The 17,530-nt window shown below is 45.4% G+C and overlaps 1 protein-coding gene across 3 annotated transcripts in view; it reads left to right on the top strand.

Annotated features, from left to right (window-relative positions):
* Positions 1–763: 763 nt before the first annotated feature.
* Tuft1 (tuftelin 1) overlaps positions 764–17,530 on the top strand; it is a 46,120-nt gene continuing 29,353 nt past the window's right edge. For 2 of the 3 annotated variants that reach the window (NM_001293728.1, NM_011656.3), the window contains exon 1: positions 764–911. In NM_001293728.1, coding sequence (NP_001280657.1) covers positions 852–911 — 60 coding nt within the window. In that variant the 5' untranslated portion in view covers positions 764–851. The other variant, XM_006501307.2, reaches the window with a different exon arrangement.

Below are 17,530 nucleotides of genomic sequence, written 5' to 3'. Positions count from 1 at the left end.
TGTTCACCAAAACGAATTGCTACCTCTAGTGGTACTGCCTATTCAATCGGATTAGACCTTACACACCGCGCCTGCTGTCCCTGTGACCATCACACAGTGAGATAGCCTTCTACCAGAGGTCAGCCCTCAAGATCCCAGCCTAAGCTTGGGAAGCAACTGCCTTTGGTGCCACTAAGACTCTTTCTCTAGGGTGCAAATTCCTTTTAAGGTCATGTGTCCCGCCTCTCCCTACCATATAAGTCTAGTTTCTGCAAAGCAAGCCCCACCCAGAGCTTAGCTGGCTTTGACTTCGACCTGGGCTACTTGCCAGGAAAAAGCACCTGCCAGACTGGCTTAGACTAGTCCGAGTGAGCTGGTCTTTGGTGCCTGCCTTTCTACCTGTGTGGTAGAACTCTGAGGAAAGATGTACTCAGCTCTAAAAAGCCTACAGGCTGGCTTACATTTCAGGAAAGACCACAGAAGCTTGTGCAAGCCCCAACTCAGACGACCAGACCGATTCTTTCCCGCACCGAACCTGGAAAACTGAAAGGAAAAAGACCAATGAGATACCACAAGATACCTTGTCGTACCCTTAGTAAAATTCCTAAGCGGTCACCCGACCTTCACTCCCAAGCCTCACCTTTACGTAAATCGTCCATAGCACGGGTAGGCGAGTCCTGAAGCCTCTTGGCACCGCCCACCTCTCGCTTCCGCTCTACCTCATTGATAAATACCGCCCTGGGCGTGGCCCATCTTCAGCCCCGCCCCCGACGCGCCTATACTAGGGGGCGGTTCCGCGCGCGCACCCGCCTGCCGGCCTAGTTTCCCCGGGACCTCGGAGTTGAGGAAGCTCATACGACCTCCGCGTGAAGATGAACGGGACGCGGAACTGGTGTACCTTGGTGGACGTGCACCCGGAGAGCCAGACCGCGGTAGGTCGTCACCTTCACCCCGCCTTCCCACTCAGGCACAGTGGCTTTCCAGCTCCGCCGCTCGCGTGCCTCAGGCTCAGGTAGCCCATTTCACCTGACGCCGGGCTCAGTGCGGTCAGCCCCGCGTCGCTCCGTGGGCTTTTTCCTTTGCCCTGTGGCGGACTGTGGAGTGGGAAGCACAGGACGAAACACTGGCAGCTCCAGGGCTGGGGAGGTCCTGTCCTTGGCGCGGACACTGTAGCCCCGGCTCGGGCATGGGGCGCGTTACTCAGGCGTCTCGTGGGCAGCTAGATTGGGTCGTGGAAGACGCTCGAGGGACCGGATCCCTGCGCTGTTTCGGACGTTGCGCCGGCCCAGGTGGGTTACGCCTTTTCGCGTTTCCCGATGGCCTCAGAACCCCTTCAAAGACTTCTGTGATGGCGATCCTTTTACTAGGAAAGGGGGCAGAGGGTCGAATCCTAGGAGAGAGGGGAGAGCATGAGTGGGCGGGATAGGTCTCAGACAACTACGGAATTGGTACCAGATTCTACCTTTCGCCCAGAGGATTTATGGAGCTCTCCGCTCGACGGTCACCTCTTTTGGATTTCTCCTTTTTTTTTTTTTTTAAATCTTGCTTTTCTGGTCCCCAACCCCCTTTCAGCCAGCCAGTAGCTTCCTTGGTTTTGCTTTCATGTCCAGATGCCAAGTCCCTGTAGGGGAATAAGGGGATGCTGCGGAACTCCAGTGGAGAACTGAACCCACCTGGAGTGGGTTAGGGAGAGAGAGGGGGCATTCTCCAGTGCAATCCAGTCTGCCCTGCTCCCTTTATGCCCTCCTCACTCCCTCACTCCCTTTATGCCACCCTCAACTGACCACATATTTTTTTTTCTCTCCAGAGGGAAAGGCCTGTAATTTGATGCTGCATGTTTCTAGTCGTTGCTGGGGGATCCAAATACTCCATAGATCTGTGCTAATTAATTTATTTCCAAGTTGTTGTGGAGAATGAAATGAGAGCCAAAGTGATGGGGAGTTTGCGCCCCCACCCCCCCCATCTGATTCCTATGCGCCTGCCTGTCTCAGCATGTCCTTGAGGCAAAGCTAACCCAGCTACAGCTGGATTATGGCTCTTCAAAGAATTGTTGTAGAATGGGTGCTCATTTGAAGTTCAGAGTACAGCTGATCATTGAAGTCTGTTCACTGTCTCCTTCGACATTTTTGCCTAGAAATATGGAGGTTTCTTTCACATTACAAGTTTTGACATTGCCCAAAGCCCAGCCCACCCCCCAGCCTACCCCAGGTAAGAGAGGTTGACCAAATCAGATAAACAAAACCAAAGTCCAGCCAACAACTAGTCATATCCTATTGTCCCAGCCTCAAGTGCTCCATGCTCTTGGTGCTTTGGAATGGTTGAGTCAGGGAAAGAACATGGAATGAATAAAAGGGGTCATGGGCTTTAAAAAAAAAGAAAGAGGAAGAAGAATCATTTATTGTATTTTTATGCATACACTGTAGCTGTCCTCAAACACATCAGAAGAAGGCGTCAGATCCCATTACATATGGTTGTAAGCCACCATGTGTTTGCTGGGAATTGAACTCAGAACCTCTGGAAGAGCAGACAGTTCTCTTAACCACTGAGCCATCTCTCTAGACCCATGAGCTTCTTTTAGACGTAGAAAAAAGACCCACCTCATATAGAAGAAGGATCTTTAAAACCACAATCCTGGCAGTACAGAGAAGGATATGTCACCCGTTGCTGTCCCTTGATGCTTTTCTTTCTTGTTTGTTGGGACAGAAAGCAGAGGTAGAAAATAGCAATATGTCAGAGGGGAGACAGACTAGACTTGTGACTTATTTTATGGCTGGGCGGTGGTGGCGCACACCTTTAATCCCAGCACTTGGGAGGCAGAGGCAGGTGGATTTCTGAGTTTGAGGCCAGCCTGGTCTACAGAGTGAGTTCCAGGACAGCCAAGGCTACACAGAGAAACCATGTCTTGGGAAAAAAACAAAAGAGGGAGATAGAGAGACTTATTTTATTATAAAGCCAGGAGTGAAATAACCCTTGCCTGGTTTACTCTTGGAGACATTCCTGGGCTCATGAGGAAGGGCAGAGAGTAAACAATCAGTCAGTCAGGAGGCAGGCTTTGTCCTGGATTCTTCTCCTCTGAGCCAACCTGTAAATAAAATTTATGGCTCTGGACAGTCCCTGGGAACCTGTCATGTCGTCAGTCATGTACTCATACCATTGAGCATGCTCAGTGAGGGTGCAAAAGCTGTGAGCAAGGAAACGATTCAACTGATTTATGTGGTGCTGGGAGTTGAACCCAGGTCTTTGGCCACACCAGACAAGCATTTGTCTAACTGAGCTACATCCCCAACTCTATCTTTGTTTATTGGGAGTGCCTTTTTCTTCCGTAATCAGCTGTTTTTATTCCTGTTACTAAGAAACAAACAAAAACATAGTGGAAAAGCTGGGCATAGTGGTAAAAGCCTTTAATCCCAGAACTTGGAGGGCAGAAGTTGATGGATCTCTGTGAGTTTGAGGCTAGCCTGGTCTACATAGTAAATTTCGGGCCAGCCATGACTACATAGGAAGACTTTATTTCAAAACAAAAACCTTAGTGGAGGAGAAATAGCATTTAAAAAAAATAATAACTAACATGCCAGAGCGATGGCGAGGATAGTCTTTCTGACAAAAGCTTTGTGTCAGCTGTATGTATGTTTAATGGGATTAAAGGTGCAAACCACCTTATCTGGTTGTAAAGTGTATTTTAATGTCAAAAGTATTTGTTTAAAAGTGACATTGGTAAGTTATTGGCATATAAAGTACAAATAAATCTCAAACCCATTAGACAATCCTGTTACCTTCCTTTGGCTAAAGTAAACAGCAGAAAGTAACCTAGCTAGCTAAAGAGGAGTTTACTAGAAGGAAAAGATCAGGGCCTAGAAGTTAAAGGAAAGCTTCAATTAAAAGGTCCGAACCGAGGCAGTCCAGGACAGTAATGTGGATGATCCCTGCTTCTGGATGATTCTGGCCAGTTCAGGTCATTTTGCCATCCTTCTGAGATTCCAGGGAAAGGGGCCATTGTCCCCTGAGATTATCCTTAAGTAGGAATGGGCAGGGGTCCTTGATTGGCAGGGTTAGAAGATTGTCTAGTGAAGGATGACATGCTCCAGAGCAAAGCCAGATGTCACCAGTGGGGGACCGTGGAGGCAGTGTATAAAGGAGCACATGGCCACATGGAGTCTGCGTGGGTGACCTCTGCCTGCCTTCTCCTTCGCTCCCTCATTTTCTCCCTCCCTTTGACTTTTTAAATGGAAAGAATATATGTTAGAGGGATAGAGAGATGGCCCAGTCGTTCTAGGCACTAGGTACTGTTACAGAGAGACCCTGGTATGATTTTCTGCATCCACATAGTAGCTAACAACCATCCACAATTTCAGTTCCAGGAGATCAGGTGCCCTTTTTAAGCCTCCATTGGCACCAAGCTTGTATGTGGTATACATACATAAATGTGCCGTACATATTAAATAAATAAATAATATAATGGAAAGAATACTTGTACATAGTGTGTATTTATTTTTTGGCATTTTGAGACAAGATCTCCTGTACCCTAAGCTAACATTAAACTCCTGCTCCCTCTCTACCTCCCAAGTGCTCAGATTTCAGCATGGGCCACCATGCCACATCACATCCTGCTCTTGTACATGATTTTAAAAACAAAACTAATATCAAATGTTTTTTGAAGGAATGTATGTGTTCTCTACTTCTAAGTTCTGCTACATGGAAGTGGCCACTTTGAAATCTTGGCTGTTTGTTCTGGTGCAAACCTCTGTTTCTAAATAAAATACTTATAGTAGCGTGTTTCTTTTCTCTTTTGAAAATTGCAGTTGTTTACTTGGGGGCAGTAGCACAGGCATGCCACGCACATGTGTACAAGTCAAAAGACACGCCAGGGAAGTCCATTCTCTCCTACCATGTGGGTCTTGGCATCAGGTCTAGCAGCAGACACCTTTTTGCTGCTCCATTTAGTTAGCTCCCATTCCTCTCCTTCCTCTCCTCCCCTTTTCTTCAGTTCTTGTATTGAGGCTGCCTCACACCCAATGTTGATATCTTTAAACTTCTGATTTTCCTGCCTTCTCCTGATTCCTAAGGTTGCAACCATATGACAATGTGGCTGATTTATGTGGTGCTGCGGGTCAAAACTAGAACTTTGGGCATGGCAGGCAAGCCTCTAATTGAGCTATACCCCAGCCCAGTCCACACCTATTCTCCACTGGGGAAACAGGAAGCATGGAGAATTGAATCTGGGGCCTCATGCATGCTAAGGAGGTGTTCTACTGCAGAGCTGTGCCTTCTGTTTTAGCTTTGTTTTTGTCAGTTCTAGGCAGTCATTGGCTCCTATTGTAGGAATTAGAGGGAGGTTAATATCCCCCCCCTTTTTTTTTTACAGATTCCTTTCTTGTGACTGCAGTGTAATCAGAATTTTTAGTTAACCCATGATCCCCATTAATAGGATTGTGCTTGACAGCATGACTCTGGGGCTGTTAGGTTGCTTGCCTGGCATCCACTAGCCCTGGATTGGATCAGACTGTGCACATTGGGTGTAGTGGCACATGCCTGTAATCCCGGCAGTCAGATTAGTCAGGGAGTTCAAGGCCAGTGTGGGATACATGAGAACTTGTCTCAAAACAAATTAATAATTAAAAGTAAAGAAAAAAAAGCTGCATAACTCTGTGAGTCTGACTAAATGCTTTGCCAGAGCACTTTGGTAATTAATTTCTTCATTCTCAGTTTCCTCATATGTAAGAGGAGACAATAATCATGCCTTCTCATAAGATCATTATGAGGATTAAGTAAGATAATATGCAGGCAACATTAAACACAGTGTTTGGCACGGGGTTAGTGCTCAGATGTTAGTTTTATTCTCTGTTTGCCACTGGTGTACTCTGGATTGTCCTAACTGGATCTGGGCACCCAAGCCTAGGGTGGAGGAAAACTGAGGATGCTGTGTGTCAGTACGGTTATATGTAGAGGGCAGATGCTGACATCAGGATGTCTTTCTCAGTCTCTGGGGATCTATACTCTGTTATCATCATGCTTTATAGCAAGCACTTTACCCACTGCCTGGTCTTTATCTCTACCTACCCCCACCCCACCTGAGGCAATGTCTCACATTGTACCAAGGCTAGCCTAGAGCTCATGTAGCCCAGAATGGCCTCAGATTTGCTGTGATCCTCCTGCCTCAGTCTCCAAAATGCAAGGATTGTAAGCATGTGTCACTACGCCTGTCCTGACTTTGGTCAATTTTTATTCCTTCTCATATTGGCATTTGTTTATTCTTATTTGCTTATTCCTCTTTCCCTGATATTACAGGACCTGTAATATCTGCCAGTGGGGCACCGTGGGGAGATCCAGGATGGATTGCTGAGTGATCTTTGCTAGTCAACAGGGCTGAGCTTTCACAGTGACGTTGAGGGTTAATGGACCCCCCCTCTGCTCCACTCCCCTCCCCTCCCCTCCCCTCTCCTCCCCTTCCCTTCCCTTGTGTAGAATAGAGTTTATTCAGGGCATGGAGGGAATTAAGAGGATAATAGAGGCAGAGAAAGGGGGGGTACAGGCCAGCCAAGGGCCAAGAGCATGCGCGGGGGGGGGGGGGGGGAGTGGGGAGAGAGGAAGCAGGAAGGAAGGAGAAAGAGCAAAAGCAAGAGCTCTCTTTTTCTTGAAGCCAAAGCATGGCAGACTCTGGGCTCTCTGCATCATTCAATGTTACCCTTATCCTTATATACTATGGTTTTTTCCAACCTTCCCTCCCTCCCTTCCCTTCCTTCCTCTCTCTCTCCTCCTCTTCTCCCCTCCCCTCTCTTTCCTCCTCCCCTTCCCCCTCTCACCTCTCTTCTCTTTCCTCTCCTCTCTCCTTTCCCTTCCCTTCCCTTCCCTTCCCTTCCCTTCCCTTCCCTTCCCTTCCCTTCCCTTCCCTCTCCTTCTTTTTCTTTTTTTCTTTCTGTTTAGAGACAGATATCTCTGTGTATCCCTGGCTGTCCTAGAACTTGCTATGTAGATCAGACTAGTCTTGAACTCACAGAGATCTCCTGCCTCTACTTCCCAAGTAATGGGGTTAACAATATATACTACCTCGTATGGCTTTTTTTCCCCTCCTCCTCTTCTCTCTCCTCTCCCTCCTTTCTTCTTCTTGGTAAACATGATAGTAGGTTTGGAATTTGTTTTATCTGCTATAGGCTGAGCCTTTGTTTTTCCTGTGGATCAGATGTTTCCTGTAACTGTAACAGAAACTGAAGTAGCTTATGCCTGAGGCTACTTTTTCTTTAGTTAAAAATTGAGCTGAAAGAGGCTAAAGAGATGTCTCGGTTAAGAGCACTGGCTGCTCTGCTAGAAGTCGTGGTTTGATTTCCAGTACCCACATGGCAGAACTCAAACATCTGTAACCCAAGTTCCAGGTGATCTGACACCTTCTGGCCTCTGGGCACCAGGCACTCATGCGTTACATAGATGTACATGTAGATAAAATATTTATGTACATGAAACAAAGATAAATACTTTAAGAATTGGGATGTGATTTATTATAAGTTTGCCATGAGTTTCAACCATTTTTATAAGCCTTATTAAATAACTGTGCTACATGATGCACCAGTTTAAGGTATATAATTCTGTGGTTTTCTTTAGTGTATTCAGAGTTACGTGGTCATCACTGAGGCAATTTTAGAACCTTTTGCTCACTTCACAGAGAAATCTCATCCATTGGCAGTCACTTCCCATCCTCCTCAGTCTCCCAAGCCCAGGCAGCTACCTGTCTGCTTTGTCTGTATTTCACCTATTCATATGGACCCTTCTTGTAGGTATAGTCATGTGTTTCATGGTCCTCCTGACTGGCTGCTTTCAAGTTGCATGCTGCTTTAAAGGCTCATACACATGTAACATGTTAGTTCTACATTTGTTTTATTTATTTATTTTGGTTTTGAGTTTTTCAAGATGGATTTCTCTGTGCAACAGCGCAAGCTGTCCTGGAACTTGCTGTGTATACCAGGCTCACTTCTGAACTCAAAACTGCCTCCCGAGCACTGGGATTAAAGGCGTGTACCATCACTGCCTTTGTTTTTTAGAACTGAATGATAGTCCATATCTAACTATATTATCATAGAAATATGTTCATCATGGAATAACTGATGGACCTTTGAGTTGTTTCTACTCTTTGGCTGTTGTAAATATTACTGGTATGAAGTTTTATAAGTTGATGTGGACTTATGTTTCCTTTTTACTTGGGAGTGAAATACCTGGGAATGGAATTGAATATTTTCTTCCTTTTTTTTTTTTAAAGATTTATTTATTTCATTTATGAGTACACTGTAGCTTCAGACACACCAGAAGAGGACATCAGATCCCATTACAGATGGTTGTGAGCCACCATGTGGTTGCTGGGAATTGAACTCAGGACCTCTGGAAGAGTAGTCAGTGCTCTTAACCTCGGCGCCATCTCTCCAGCCCAGGAACTGAATATTTTCAAAGAGGATTGAGGGGCTGGAGACATAGCTTTGTTGTTCGAGTGTTCACCTAGCATGCGTGAAGTTTCTGGGTTCAATTCCTTGAACCACGTAAACGTAGCATGGGAGGTAGAAAGAAGCAAGCTGATTAATTCATCCTTGGCTACATAGTGAGTCTGAAGCCAGCCTAAGATACACACAAAATAAGAGCGCTCCTTGATCATTGGTGATTACTCCAATGAAATGAATTCTAATATGATTGAAGGCCTGTCTCCGTGACACCTGGGTGGGGAAGAAACTCTTGGGTGGAGGAATCTTTCAGGTTTGGAAACTATTGTTTCAATCCCTGCCCCAGACTCATCCAGTAAGTTTATCTTCACACCATTGCCCCTACCCCTTTTATTGCCAGCTCTGACTTTTCAGTGAGGTCTCCAAGGCTGCCAGGTATTCAGGGAGAGCTTGGCTTTCTTGCCTGGAGAGGGAAGGGAGGGCATAAAGGAGGAAGATTACTTAATCATTAGGCATGTGGCACTAACATTGCCCATATTTCTCGAGGGTGGAGGGAGGTGTGTACCGGATGGTTTCGGTTCCAGGACCTGTGCTCAGATTGGGTGGGACGAGCCTCCCCGCCTGTTGGTAATTATGGCATGTGCCTCTTTGGGTCACCGTGCAGTCTTGTGAAACACCTGTTTCTTAGGGGTGGGCAGTCTTAGTTGGAGGAATGGATGTGTGCCAGGAAGACTGTTGGCCCAGATTTAAGCCTGGGCAGAGGCAGAGGAGACTGTGGAGTGGTAGAATAGGGTGGAGGTAATAAACGAAAGAGTATGAGACCAGGAAAACCCAATCAAAGGCAGAGTGTCTGAGACTAGAGAAGCTTCAGCCCTTCATTGTATCTGGTCGCGGGGAGAGGGGGGGTTCCCTTTCTCTAGCCCTCTGGGCTTGAGGCAAGTGGGAGACCTGTTCGGAGACTAGGTCAACAGCTGGTGTAGCTTTTGGGAGCCCACCCCCTCCCACCCCCGTGTATATACTCTCACAGCCAGGCCCCAGTGCAGGGCTCCAGATTATGAGAAATGGGTGCCCCATCTAGGGTGTTGCTCTGAGTCTCCTCTTACTTTATTTCCCCTAGTGTGATGCTTGTCCAGTCCGTGCTATGGATAAGCTTCCAGATTAAAGGTAAACTGTGTTTTTTAGTTTAGCTGTGAGGAAGAGGAAAAGGGGCAGGAGATTCTTTGTCTCCTGGAGGACCAGGCACACCAAGCCTGCATGCCCAGTCTTCCCTCGGAGACTGTGGGCACCTAGCCATCCCATTCCATCCCATCCTCTTCTGTGACTTCATGGGGCTTCCCTCATGCTGGCCTCTCTCAGGAGCCAGTGTTATAAGAAGATAGCCATTGTCCTTTTTCAGATGGGTATAAGCTTCGCCAGCCACAAACAGGGCTGGCAGTGACTAAGGTGGTCACTACAGCAGCAGTTTGTAAGCCTACATATGCTTCCAGAAGTTGGGTACATGGTGAAGGTGACTCAAAGGTTTTCAGCACAGAGACCATTTCTATTTCCCTTCCCTTTTTGACCCTGGCTTTCTACCCTGGACCTCCCCACTCTTAGTATTAGTGGCTCCCTAGAAACCTGGAGAGTGGGTTCTAGGGAGACAGGCTGTTCCCATGGATCTGTTCCCATTCAATAAGCCTGTGGTGTGAGAACCCCTGGGGCCCCCCTGTTTATCTCCTTGGGGCCTCCCTATTTATCTCCTATCACCACTTTCTGAGCCTCTTGATCTATTAAGCCCTTAGCTATGTGTTTACCCCCTCCCTGCTTTGAGGAGTGAGTCATGCAGCTGGTTTGTTTGAACAGTGGAGAGGCTGTTGTAATTGGAGGTAGCTGGGCTTCTCCGGAGAGTGTTTATGAGGTTAGAGGCCTGCTCACCATGTGATTAGTGCTGCTCTTTCTCTCCAGGAGAAGACTCCACTTCCCATGTAGCCTTGCAGAGGCCCTAGTGGGGACCATTCTACCAGACACTCTGGGGAAAAAAGACTCTAAAGATCTTTTCTGCCTGAGCACAGCCCGGCGGCCACTCTAGCCCCAGAAGACAGCTGGTCTCACCGAGCGGAAAAGAGCCCTAGATTTTCCATCCTTGGCACTGGTTTGGAGTTGTGGGGTGAAGTCTGTGGCTCTGTAGCATCCACTTTGACAGTGTGTTAATGCATTCTTCTTTTGAGCTGCTTGGGCACAGTGCTGCTACCATCTTCTGTGGGTTATGAATACTTTCACACTGTCCTTACACACCTCCTACTCTACCTCAGACTGAGCCAGGTGGCTGTAATCACCCACTCTACAGACTGTAAACAGGGGCCAGAGAGAGCAAGCAGCTTGCAGGAGTAGTGGATGCCAGACGAAATTTACATGCTCCACTTCTGACTACACTTAGTACCTCCCCTCCCCTCCCCTTCCCTCCCCTCCCCTCCCCTCCTCTCCTCTGTAATTTTTATTATAGGAGTGTTAGGTAACATTTCCATTAATGTTTAAAATATCACCAGAAGGGCTGGGGAGATGGCTCAGTCAGTACAATACTTGCTCGGCAAGCTGAGGACCCACGTGTATAAAACCCAAGCCTGATGGCAGGACACTCGAAACCCTGGTGCTGGGAGATGGAGACAGGAGGCTTCCTAAGCTTCACTGGTCAGCCAGTCTAGCCTACTCTGTGAACTTCAGTCAAGGAGAGACCCTGACTAGAAGAAACAGATGGCTTGTAGATGGCTACCTGGGAATGACACCTGATGTTGACCTTTGGCCTCCACAGACATGCACACCCATGGGCATACTCTCCTACATGAACATGCACACAGACATGCACACATACAAACCCAAAACCACAGAAATATATGTAAGAAAAGGTCCTTCTCACCCCGCCCCCACTCTTGTTCTTTCCCTTGATCCACCTTTGATCTCCTTCCTTTCCAGGGTCTCATACATAGTTCAGGCTAACCTCAAACTTGCTGTGTAGCCAGGATGACCTTGAACTTCTGATCCTCCCCCACCCACACTCGCCCTCTCGCTCTTTCTGTCTGTCTTTCTTTAGTGCTATTCTTGTGTGTTTGTGCAGCACAAGTGCCATGTGCATCTTGGTTAGAAGCTCAGACTGGAGCCACAGGTCTTAGATTTGAATCCTCTGTCTCTGATTAGTTGCATGATGAGACTCTTAACTTCTCAACCTGCTTTTAAAGTTGGAACGTTGGTGCTTACTATATATGATATTGCTAGGATTAAGTTAGCACATGTAAAGTCCTTGGAACAGATCCCAATAGGGTCCCACACAGAGTAATTGCTGTGTGTGGGAGTTGGCAATTACTGCTGTGTTCATGTACTTAAATAAATGAAAAGCCATGTTTTGGGAATTAGTGTCTATTTATTTTCTTTAATTTAAAAGCTCAAACTCTCTGGAACTCACTGTGTAGCCAAAGCTGGCTTCAGACTTTCATTTGCCAGTTTCTCAAGAATTGAGATCACAAGTGTAAACCGCTTTTTGGTCTTTTTGTGGTTTAAATTTTTCTAAAAATTTTTATTTTATGTATGTGGGTATTTTGACTGTATATGTATACTGTGCACCATAGTGCCCATGTGCTCACAGTGTCCACAGAGGCCAGAAGAGGGAATCAGATGCTCTTTAAGTGGAGTTATAGACAGTTGTAAGCCACCATGTGGATGCTGGGATCTGAATCAGGTCTTCTGCAAGAGCAGCCAGGGCTCTTAAGCTCTGAGCCATCTCTCCAGCACCACCCCACCATACACTCTAGTGTTTTGAGTCTCACTGTATAGCCAGGCTGGCCCTGACCTCTCTGCTTCTGTATCACAGATGTGCTCGTCCCAGAAGAGCATCCATCCTTTATGTATCTATGGGCCATTTGTATTCCTTTTTTATGTGTGTGAGTACACTGTCACTGTCTTCAGACATACCAGAAGAAGGCATCTGATTCCATTACAGATGGCTGTGAGCCACCATGTGGTTGCTGGGAATTAAAACTGGGACCTCTGGAAGAGCAATCAGTGCTCTTAACCACTGAGCCATCTCTCTAGCTCTGTATTCCTTCTTAAGATTGCCTTTTTTGGCTTTTACTGATCTTTTCATGATAGTCCTTAGCCACCGTCTGTTGGCTTTGTCCAGTATCCCTGACTGTTTGCTCTAAATGAAAGAGCCTGGCTGGGCAGTGGCCGAGCATGCCTTTAATCCCTGCACTCAGGAGGAAGTGGCTGGTGGATCTTTGAGTTCCAGAACAGTCAGGGCTACACAGAGAAACCCTGTCTCAAATAAGCAAACAAACAACACTTCCCACCCACACCCTCCCTGTTTCTTAAAAAAAGGGAATCCGGAAGATTCCCTCGGTGGATCACCTGAATCCATTCAAGTGTCTTCAGAGAAGCTGTGGTGATGGAGGTGCCTGTCACTGCTAAATAAACTGTTCAAGGATCTATAAAGGCAGCCAGACATGCTGGTAAACTTCAATCTAATCTCAGTACTTGTGTGGTTGAGGGAGGTACATCTCTGAGAGTTTGAGGACAGTCTGGATTATATAGCAAGCTCAAGGCCAGCCAGGGTTATACGACGAGATTGTTGCCTTGAAACAAAACAAAACAAAACAAAACAAAAACAACAAAAAAAGAAAAAAAAAACAAAAGGTTATAAAAGAATAGTCAAGTGCTTGTAATATCATATAAGATGTGGAGTTTCGAGGGGCATGGTAGCACATGCCTTTAATCCCAGCACTTGGGAGGCAGAGGCAGGCAGATTTTGAGTTAGAGGCCAGCCTGGTCTACAAAGTGAGTTCCAGGACAGCTAGGGCTATACAGAGAAACCCTGTCTTGAAAAACCAAAAAAAAAAAAAAAAAGTGGAGTTTCTGCCTTCTTCTCTACAATGAGCCTTGGTGGGGAAGGGGTATGACAAATGTTCTGTATAAGGCCTTGTATTTATTCTTTTATTCATTTTATATATGTATATACTGTGTCTTGAACATATCTACATCCCTTTCCCATAGCACCTCCTTAACATGTCCCCCCTTTCTTAATTTATTTTATGTGTATTGGTATTTTGCCTGCATGTATGTCTTTGTGTAAGGGTATCAGATCCCCTGGAACTGGAGTTACAGACACTTGTGTGCTGCTGTGTGGGTACTGGGAATTGAACCCAGGTCCCTTGGAAGACCAGCCAGTGCTCTTAACTGCTGAGCCATCTCTCCAGCCTCTCTTCACCCACTTTCATACCTTCCTCAATCCACTGAGCCTTATTAGTGCTGCCTGCTGCCTGACTACTGACCGATCTTGTTGACTTGATGATGTGTCCAGGTGACCCCAGCTGCGTGTGTTCGAGAGCACAAAGGCCATATCATGTCCTGAAGACAGTATGTCAGGCCTTCCTTCTCATCCTCTGGTGCTTATGTGCTTTTTGCTGCCTCTTCCATGGTTATTTTACATTTTTATTTTATTCTTATTTATTTATCTTTGGTTTTGAGACATGGTCTTAACTATACAGCCTTGGATAGCCTGGAACTTGCTATGTAGATCAGGCTGGCCTTAAGCTCAAAGAGATCTGTTTGCTTCTGCTTCCTAAGCTGGAATTAAAGCTGCTCCAGTCTAGACAGATTGCTCTGTATGACCTGGTTTTGATTCCCAGCATCCACATAGCTGCTCACAACTGTTTGTAATTACAGTTCCAGAAGATCTAACACCCTTTCTGACCTCCTTGGGCACTGCATACATATGATATACTTAAATACATGCAGACAAAACACCCATATACATTAAATAAAAAATAAGAGCCATTAAAATTTTAAGTCATGTGCCACCATGCCCAGCCATACATATATATATATATATATATATATATATATATATATATATATATATATGTATATACACACACACATATATTCTTATATGTACACTGTAGCTGTCTTCAGACACACCAGAAGAGGGTGTCAATTCTCTCATTATGGATGGTTGTGAGCCACCACGTGGTTCCTGGGATTTGAACTCAGGACCTTCAGAAAAGTAGTCAGTGCTCTTCACTGCTGAGCCATCTCTCCAGCCCTCAGTCTTATATTTTAAAGACGGGTTCTCATGTAGTCCATGGACGTACTGTATGGTTGAGGATGACTTTGAATTTCTGATCTTCCTCAGTTTTCTATTTCCCAAATGCTGGGGTTACAGATGTGCAGCATTATGCCTGGTTTATAGGGTGCTGGGGATCAAACCCAGGTCCTCATGCATGGTAGGCAAGCTTTCTACCAGATGAATTACATCACTAACCTTCAACTTGAGCCTTGAAGGCTGAGTAGGATTTGTGTAAGGAGATGGGGTTAGGGGTTTAGTTGCAACTCTTCCAAATGCTATTCCTTTTCTACAAGGAGATGGAACGTGATCCAGGTACTGTTGTGGATCATTTTGATCTGTCAAATGAAAGATTTTCTTTAAGGTTTATTTCTTTTTACATCATCTGTATGAGTGTTTTGTCTATACATATAAATGTATATGCACCATGTATTGCATGTCTAGTGCCCATGGAGACCAGAAGAAGGCATTGGATACCTGGAACTGGAGTTACACGTGGTTGTGAGCTGCTAACATGTGTGTAAGAACAAAACCCAAGTTTGCTCTTAGCCACTGAGCTGTCTCTCCAGCCACTATATTTTCTTATAAAACCTTTTTTATTATTTGTGTATGTGTGTGCATGTGCCAGTGTGTGTGTGTGTGTGTGTGTGAATGTGCCAGTGTGTATGTGTGTGATTGTGTATAGGACAGGACAGCTTTGTAGAGTTGTTTCTCTCTTTACACATTTACCCACTGAGCCATCTTGTGGCACCAAAGTTGTTTTTAAAGTGTGTGTGCATGTGAGAGGGAGAATAAACTGACAATCTACATAGGAGTTGATTTGAATAAATTTATTTATCTATGAATAATAGAATATTAGTTACCATTAAAAGTAGTTTTAGGGATGGAGAGATGGCTCAGAGGTTAAGAGCATAGACTCCTATTCCAGAGGTCCTGAGTTCAATTCCCAGCAAGCACATGGTGGCTCACAGCCATCTGTAATGGGATCTGACGCCTTCTTCTGGTGTGTCTGAAGACAGCCACAGTGTACTCACAAACATAAAATGAATAATAAAATTTTTTAAAAAGTAGTTTTGGCTGAGGCAGCAGCATCACAAGTTCAAAGATGCCAGGCGTGGTGGCGCACGGCTTAAATCCCAGCACTTGATAGGCAGAGGCAGACAGATTTCTGAGTTCCAGGCCAGCCTGGTCTACAGAGTGAGTTCCAGGACAGCCAGGGCTACACAGAGAAACCCTGTCTCGAAAAACCAAAAAAAGAAAAAAAAAACAAGTTCAAAGACAAGCTGGGCCACCAAGTGGATCCTGTCCTAAAAAAGTAGAGGACAGGATTCCCTATAACTCTTACTCTTTTCAAATTCCATCCAGTGTATTCCAGTGATTGACATGGACACCAACTGAGTGAACCACAGGGATCCCTTCCAGTGCTGCTTCAGAGTCAGAGTCACGCCTGCTCTCCTGCCTCCACCTTCTGATAGCTGCCAGCCTTCACTCTCTCTCTCTCTCTTTCTCTTTCTTCCTTTCACATTTATTTTGTGCTAAATCTATCCCTAAACTGTAAGTCTTTTTCTTCTGTGCAGTCTCCTCTTCTGGCTTAGAAAGTTTATTCCTTTTCAGTGATGGTCAACTCCATGTGGCAGGGCACCTCATATATGGATTAATAAGATCCTGAGTCTGATACTGGGTGCTTTGTTCACTTGGCTGTGTCAGTGACTGGAGAATCTATAGCTAAACCTTTAAGTTGAGCATTACTTCCTACATTTCTAAGCATGTGCAACAAAACTTTAGCAGTGTTTTTAGCAAACAATCCTGTCCAGCCCCGCTGTGGCCTGGGCACATCCACTGACACCAGCAGTGTAAGGTCAGAGTGGCAGACATGGCTCCTTTAAAGGGAACCTTTTACATAAGTACTTCATGGATTCCCCTGGCCTTTTGATAAACAAACTTCAGGTGGTCTGGACTGCTTCAGTATTCTTAAAGTAAACACAAAGACTTAAACCACTTGATTTGAATAACTGTGTAGGGATTTCTGGATCCAGAGGGTAGTAAACCATTTTCAACAGGTTACCACAGGCTGTTACAAAAAGAGGGTGTCTCCATTTTTTTCTCATTCGTTCAAGAATAATACATAAATGAACTCGTATGGCATCTACCTTTTTTAAAAAATTTTTTTCCTGCTTGTAATTTTCATGAGATTTCTAGAACATTTATCAGTATTTGTTTTTTTTTTATTGCTGAATAATGTTCTAACATAATGGATTTACAAATTTAACAGTTCCCAGGGTTAGAGAGATGACTCAGCTGCCAGAGCACTGCTCTTCCAGAGGACCTGGGTTTGACTCCCACCACCCACATGGTGGTGAACTATGCTGGCTTCCTTGGTTATCATGTATGCACATGGTAGACAGATGTAGGGCAGGCAGAGCACCATACAAGTAACATCAAGTGAAAGCACTGTCATCTGCTCTCTGGGTGGGACTGGATGGAATTGGCACTACTTCCTGAACAGTCTGTGAGCTGATAGAGTAGAGAGAACTCCTCAGGCCTGGTGAGTTAGTTCTGCTGTGAGAGTTCAGATTATATCCTGGCATTCTCAGGAGCTATAGTCTCACATTCATTTTGGATTCAGTGGCTCATAGTGGTAGAGGTTTTAATTTGTTGCTTTCTCTCTCATTTTTAGGAATTGGTTCATTTAATCTAAGTGATCAAATTTATGCTCAGAGTTGTTCATAGTATTACTTTATTCTTTTGATAGCTACAGGGATTTTTAGAAATATTTGTTTCATTATCTTGCAGTTGGGAGATGGCTTTGAAGCAAGATTTTACTGTATAGCCCAGACTCAAACTTACAATCCTCCTGCCTCTGCTACTCAGGTGCGAGGATTGCAGGTATGCTTCACCATGCCAGGGTTTATGTAATGCTGAGAACTGAACCTGGGACTTCACCCATCCTTGTCAAACATTCTACCAAGTGGTTCTGTAGTTGTATACCAGGCTGGCCTCCATTTCTCCTGCCTCTGCATCCTGAACTCTTTGAGTACAGGTG

Source organism: Mus musculus, chromosome 3, assembly GCF_000001635.26.
Source record: "Mus musculus strain C57BL/6J chromosome 3, GRCm38.p6 C57BL/6J".
Classification (NCBI taxonomy): domain Eukaryota; kingdom Metazoa; phylum Chordata; class Mammalia; order Rodentia; family Muridae; genus Mus; species Mus musculus.
The sequence above is the reverse complement of the archived record's forward strand: the minus strand, read 5'-3'. Positions and strand labels throughout refer to the sequence as shown.